Genomic DNA, 7,196 nt, shown 5'->3' on the forward strand with positions numbered 1-7,196 from the left:
TGGGCCAAGAATAGAACCCTGTGGAACGCCATGATGAATTTCTTGCCAAGGAGAGTTGTGATTTTTAAAAGAAGTGAACTGTTGTCTATTGTCAAGATACGAAGAAAGCCATTTGAGAGCAACACCTCTTATGCCGTAGAAATTAAGTTTGTCAAGGAGAATGGAGTGATCAATGGTGTCAAATGCTTTCGAAAGATCAACAAAGACACCGACAGTGCTCAATTTATTATTTAGAGCCGTGGACACTTTATCAACAAATTGAATAAGCGCCATGTCTGTAGAGTGTTTAGCTCGAAACCCGTATTGAGAGTCAGAAAGAAGATGGAAGCGAGAAATAAAAGTATTGAGTCTGTTGTAGAAAAGTCTCTCAAGAATTTTAGAAAAGCAAGGAAGAATGGAGATAGGTCTGTAATTGCTGATGTTATGTTTATCACCGTTTTTGAAGACGGGAATGACTTTAGCAACCTTTAGATTAGAAGGAAAGGAACCAGTAGTCAAAGTAAGGTTGAATATGTAAGCAAGAGGGCGAGATATAAAGGAAATGCCAGATTTAATCACAGAAGAATTTATGCCATCGAATCCGCAGCTGGAGCTGCTTTTTAAATCATTGCTTATTTTAATGACTTCAATAAAGTTACTAGGAGTCAGAAAAAAAGAAAAGCACTATAGTTATTTCCCAGGAAGTTCCCGGGACCTTTTGGTCGACCTTTTCAAAAAAAATATATGCATCCCACACAAAGAAACCGACTATGATGCAGACAACAAGAAAGATGCAGAACACTTCTACAGCAAACAACGGCCAATCTGGGCAACTCAAACAATGACCAATCCAAGAGTAATAATATGAGAAACATCGCACATACATTGTACATTATCGAATAATGCAACGTTTGACACGCCATAGTGCAAAGGAGCTGTCAAACTGGAAAAACGTTTTATTTACTAAACCTAGGAACGCAGGTCATGGTGTGACCTTTGACATGAGCTGTACGCAAACTATACGTTAATACTGAATTTATGAGCTTGTGTAGCCAAGTGGGCCAAAGCAAATAATTATCACAGCTCCGCCATGGCTGAATGGCTCTTTACAAAGGTTTCCTTTGTATTATAACTCCCCTTCACTGCTTAGTACGCAGTCACCCGCAGGTCACTCGATATAATAGTTGTTTCCTTTGTAAATTATCTGCACGAGTTGGCGTGATTTTTCATGGTTTGAATATGTCCAAAGGGCTTTTGAAATTCAGTCTTTTTCGGCCTTATCTGAAAAGAATTTGACGAAAATAACAGAGAAGTGCATTGCAATGAAGAGAATAACTTATCTGTCGTTTTAAAAATCGTTGCAACTCAGGAGTTTTGGATTAACGGTGGAAATCGCTGTATCCTGACTGGACTAGGTACGATCCGGTCTCGCTTTTTAAAATTTCCAGGTAGAATATGAAATAATCTTACCATACATACCATGGAGGTCATGTTCATACTAATTTGGGATTGTTGCCGACATTCATAACGGGAAAATTTGCCGTGTTTTTGTGACTTGTTTTCTCTGTGTTTTTGAAGCCATTTTTTACGTACAAATTTCTCTTTTTAAAATTTGAGTTGCACCGATTTTTTTGTATACACAACAATAATAATAATAATAATAATAATAATAATAATAATAATAATAATAATAATAATAAGACTTGTAATGCGCACATATCCACCCTGCTGGGTGTTCAAGGCGCAGATAATTATGCTTTAATTTGTTTCATTTTACTGGTACATTATTTTGGTTGAGACTTTTCAGAACTAGCTGAAAATGACCGAATTGCAGAAGCCCTTTCGACTATAATTAATTCACACAGAGGTCACGCACGAAAAACGATGCATACTGTGCAGATGAATCACAAAGGGAATTAGTGACCTGCGGGTAGACTGGGTATTTAGGAATTTGTAAATGTGTTTAAATTTTAAATTTATTACTCGTATGAGTAATTTATATAATAAGCATTGGTTACTTTGTGGAGCTTGTAACTCATCCCATTAGGGTACACTTTAAGCAACATTTTGTGCGCTATTTTAATATGGGATTGAATATGGGATATTCATCACAATGCCGGGTTCAGTCTGCTTTAACTTTTTGGGATACCTATGATGCATTTTAGGCTTAGGGACACGATGCCTTGGATCGGGCGAGTTTGTGGCAGTGAAAAACGTTTGAAAACTGTTTGTTATAAAACTATGGTTAGTAGAACGGTGTTTTACAAGTAGAATATATTAAACAAGACAAATATGCCTCGAAACTATAACACGGTCGGCAATTTTGTGCAGTCAACAAAAAATAATGGCGTGACGTGTTAGTTCACGACGAATGCCCTATAAAGGCAGTGGAAACTATTGGTAATATATGTCAAAGACCAGTCGTCTCATATCCCATGCATAGGCCTACATTAACAAACCTGTGAAAGTTTGAGCTCACAATTGGTCGTCGAAGCTCGATATATGAATGGAAAAAAACACCTTGTCACACGAAGTGTTGTGTGCTTTTAGATGCTTGATTTCGAGACCTCAGATTCTCAAAATCAATTCGTGGAAAAATACTTTTTTTTCTCGAAAACTACGTCACTTCAGAGGGAGCCGTTTCTCACAATGTTTTTGTTTTATACTATCAACAACTCCCCATTCCTCGTCACCAAGTTTTAGCTATTCATTATTTTTTTAGTAATATTACCAAAAGTGTCCACTGCCTTTAAACACGCAATTACGAGGCATTGTTGTGTGGAGTATTGTATTCTTATTTCAAACAACTTTCCACCCATATTATGCATTTTTAACAAACGGTTTACAAACGCTTTTCATACAAACTCGCCCGATCGATCCAAGGCAACGTGTGTCCCTATTGTCCTTTGGCTTGGGAAGTCGGGGCTTCATGGAACTGGCAGCAAGCCGCCGGTTGGGGAAGAAACATAATTGTCGGGGTTTTTAATTTCTGGGGATATAAGCACAAGTTCAAAAGTTCAAAAGAAATCTGAAGTTAAGTTCTTATGATAGTTTTCATCAAGAGGCGGGTGATGAGAGCCGTCCACATAGCCGTCTCATAATTTTTTTTATTATAGCGCCACCAAGAGGTGAGTGTCAGCCATGCGATTTACATTATAAAAAATGGCGGCGCCCATCAACGTTGTTCCAAGGGAAAATTAAACATGATTGCATATAATCGTTGATTGGGGTATCACAGTTGAGTAACATCATGGCAAATGACGGAAATAACACGGTGAGTCCACATGTACATCCCAAAGCTCAACGTGGCTCAACTTGGCGCACCGATTTAAGTTGTTGTGGTGGCCGAGTCGGTTCAAGTTTTTTAACACTTAACCAACACTCAGTAAATATAATAAAACCGTTACCACAGTACACTACAGTTTACTCCTAGAACTATTTCGGTTTCGTCCGGCTATCGTCTCCTAGAACTATTTCGGTTTCGTCCGGCTATCGTCTCCTAGAACTATTTCGGTTTCGTCCGGCTATCGTCTCCCGTTACGGGAGACGTCCGGCTATCGTCTCCCGTTACGGGAGACGATAGCCGGACGAAACCGAGACGATAGCTGGACGAAACCGAAATAGTTCTAGGAGTAACTACAGCTGTATCACATCCACAATTTGTTTTTACTTTTTGTAATGAAATCAGACTAATGCCATGGATTCGAATCATCTTGATTGATTCTTGCAATCTTGGTCCCGGCATACCTAGGTCACAGCAAGTCTGAGACTGCGGTTATTTCTCTGCATGATTCACACAGAACCCCCTTGCCCTTGCATATTTATTTTCTACAAAATTATCACACGCTATACTTGACTTAGGCTAATGATGAGAAGCCGGCGGCAAGAAGGCACTGTTTCTGCCATTATCATATTATATTGGCTATTAATTAATTTGATGACGACTAGCCTGTATTAATTTATATGTAGCTTTTCCGATAAGAATCTTATCGGAAAAACTACTTGTTTTAAATTGTGCATTTTCAGTTTTTTTAAGCGCTGTGTAGTTTTCTATATGGGGAGCGTTTCTAAATACCTGTTATTATTATTATTAATATTATTATTATTATTATGACTAGTAAAAACCACGATCACAGACTTGGAACCAAGTCTAACTTGTGCCTGGCTAAATACCTGGAAAAGTAATATTTAAAATTAATTTGAAATATGTTGGTAGGCTACATATTATTGCATATAAATTATTTGTTACTGTGGAAACAAATATACCTTGAAGCATTTGATTGGAGGAATAAAGATAATTTTATTCTTTCATGCTTTTTTGCTTGGAGTTGGATTGGAGCAAGATACTTAAAACCTTAATCAGTTATGGTTTTTGGTGTTTTTAAATTATTTGAAGGAAATCCTTTCTCATAAAAAAAAGTTTTTATTTTATCAATAGCTACAAAGTGTCTAGTGCCCTTCTCACCAAGAAAGTGTTTACACGTGGTCAATTATTTTTGTGTAGGGTCTTCGACCCTACCTTTTAATTAAACCACATGCAACTCACTTTCAGCTGATTACACTTTAATAAAGGTCCACGTTAACAAAGCTCCCACGAAAAGTCGCCTGAAAGGAGGTCTCATCGTAGTTGGAGTATCGGGAGCTGTCATTGGTGGCCTTTATGCAATAGCAACACCCTTCATCCTTCCAGCCTTCCGTAAGATATGCTTGCCATATATTCCAGCCACAGAGAAGCAGGTCACCAATGTCTTCAAGATGCTGCAAAACTCTGGTAAGGCCAAAGGGTCTCTTGTGGATCTTGGCAGTGGAGACGGGAGGATTGTAAGTACAACACTCTTTCAACTAGATGTTAACTATCCTCTTTGTTCTTAAAACTGTCTTTTTCTGACAGCATCATAAACAGTCAAATCTGTCTGTCAGTGACGCTCAGTGAGCACTAAGCTATCAGTATTTTTTGCTGTAAGGTATGCAAAACTACGTTTTGAATGAGACCTACTCCTTCACATAGCACTATTAACAAAATGAAACCAATCAAACCAGGCCAGGAACAGATGTGGTAAACCCCTTATTTCTTGATTCCTTCATGTGAGCTACACAATACACAGGACCTTAGGCTTTACGTCACCATCCGAAGAACGCAGTAAAGAAGGTTAAGTGTTTGTTGCTATTAAAAGTGTCCCCCCATGACTCGAGCTAGCACTCTGCTGATAAAAAAAAACACCAGTGCTCTAGTCCGGTGTTCTAATCGCCCCAACTGATGTTACACCAAGACAAAAAAGAGTAAGGGAACATCTTTTTGGAGATGTAATGAGTCAAGTTAAGTTACAAGATAACCTCGGGAAAAACACCCTCATGTTTGAAGGAATATTTGATGACTGTGAGTGTGTTCAGAATATAATCCAAATGATAAAAGCCTTTAATCCAAATATTTGTAATACTTGACCAGGTACTTGAGGCAGCCAAGATGGGTTTACAAGCCACAGGGTATGAGTTGAATCCGTGGTTAGTCTGGTACTCCAAACTAACAGCACGACTTCAAGGATTACAACCAAAGGCTGCATTCTACAGAAGAGACCTCTGGAAGGTAGATCTTACCAGGTACGACAGCGCCGTTGTATTCGGAGTTCCACAAATGGTAAGATCTCTTGAGAGACACAAGGTGGAAGGAAACATACAAATAATAACAGTGATATAGCATATTTGTAAGGCACCAAAATCCACCAAATTAAGGTGCTCAAGGCGCACCATAGTGAATCCTCACACAGTGAAGGGAAGTCAGTCAAAGGCCCTTTTGTAATTACTGTATTCATAACTGACATGCACAATTTTTCAAACAGAGGTCAGTTCACCAGACAATGCTGGCGAACTTCATTTTAAAAGTCTGCCAACTGGTTTTTGAACAGCAAAAACGTAACATTGTCTATCTCGAGGCAATGTGGGTCACAGGCCAGTGTTTATGTCCAGTTTCATTGGCTATAAGCGAATGAGAACCATTGTAGTTCTCCTGGACAGGTCGCAGTCCATTGCATGTTAAACTCCCAAGCTCTGACAGGTGCCCATGTGTACTCCTGGGTGGAGAGTAGCAGTTGTGATAAAGTGTCGCGATCCGCGACTGACAAATCCAGGTTTTGAACCCGCGTTTTCTAAACTACAGAGCTTGAGTCCTCGGCTCAAAACCACTTGGCCAGGACCTACTATTTGACTGCAGATGTGTGTCAATCTTAATCGCAAAACAAAGTTTGGTGGTACTTGAAAATTCGTCTTTTGGATGATTCTTTTGCTTTGTGGAATCTAGTCCCGGTTTGGTTATTCGAGAGGGGACAATTCATTTACCCTTTGAAAAAACAAGTACCTACATGTATAATAAACAGACATTTTGACCACTGCTACCATGACGACTTCTCTGCCAAAATTAGATTTTGCTGACAGATTGTTGTGCACATTTAATTCTTCTTTTCAGATGCCAAAACTGCAGGAGAAGTTGGAGAAGGAACTTAAGGATGATGGTGTAGTGATTGCCTGCCGCTTTCCATTCCCTGATGATTGGGAACCTGCAGACTCCATTGATGAAGGCATTGACACTGTGTGGCTGTATAAGAAACAGCAAGCTGGAGCATCTGCTGGAGCATCTTGCATTGAGCAGGAAGGAGAAAGGGAAAGGTGACAGAAATAAACTGATGGATTATTAATCGGAAGACTGAGGCTTATCACAGGCTACGGCTACGGCTGGATGGCCATATCATTATTGGTTGAAGACATCTACATCTTCAGCATCTCCCTTACTAATGATAATAACAACAATTAGTTATTATGCCTCTAGCTATAGTATAGGGCAACCTCGGTAGTCTAGTTGGTAAGACACTGCTTTAGAATTGCAAGGGTCGTGGGTTCGAATCCCACCCGAGTAATATCTTGCGATATTTTTTCACAGGACTCAGGAAAGTACTGAGTATACAGTGCTAGCACACATCAGTGTATGGGTAAAAAAACAAAATTAATTATTATTTATTATGTTGTGCATTTTTTACAATAACGCATCAATGGGCTTTACAGTAGTGCCCTTGTCATTGGACCAATAACATTCATGTAACCTTTCTTAGCTCCATTAGGTTTATCGCGAATAGCAAAATATCAAGAGAGGGCTCTGTTGAACCCACGCAAAGATTAGATATAGGCGATGCGTGTGCGAGTCGTGCCTGACAACATACACCGCATAG

At 39.2% G+C, this 7,196-nt stretch overlaps 1 protein-coding gene across 1 annotated transcript; it reads left to right on the top strand.

Moving 5' to 3' along the window:
- The first annotated feature begins 3,133 nt into the window (after positions 1 to 3,133).
- LOC117304381 (ATP synthase subunit C lysine N-methyltransferase-like) lies at positions 3,134 to 6,876 on the top strand. The gene is made up of 4 exons (XM_033788798.1): positions 3,134 to 3,253; positions 4,552 to 4,800; positions 5,426 to 5,614; positions 6,440 to 6,876. Exons 1-4 carry the CDS (start codon positions 3,230 to 3,232, stop codon positions 6,641 to 6,643), a joined length of 666 nt encoding a protein of 221 aa, XP_033644689.1. The 5' UTR covers positions 3,134 to 3,229; the 3' UTR covers positions 6,644 to 6,876.
- Positions 6,877 to 7,196: the final 320 nt, after the last annotated feature.

The sequence above is a fragment of the Asterias rubens genome, chromosome 21, assembly GCF_902459465.1.
Source record: "Asterias rubens chromosome 21, eAstRub1.3, whole genome shotgun sequence".
Taxonomy (NCBI): Eukaryota; Metazoa; Echinodermata; class Asteroidea; order Forcipulatida; family Asteriidae; genus Asterias; species Asterias rubens.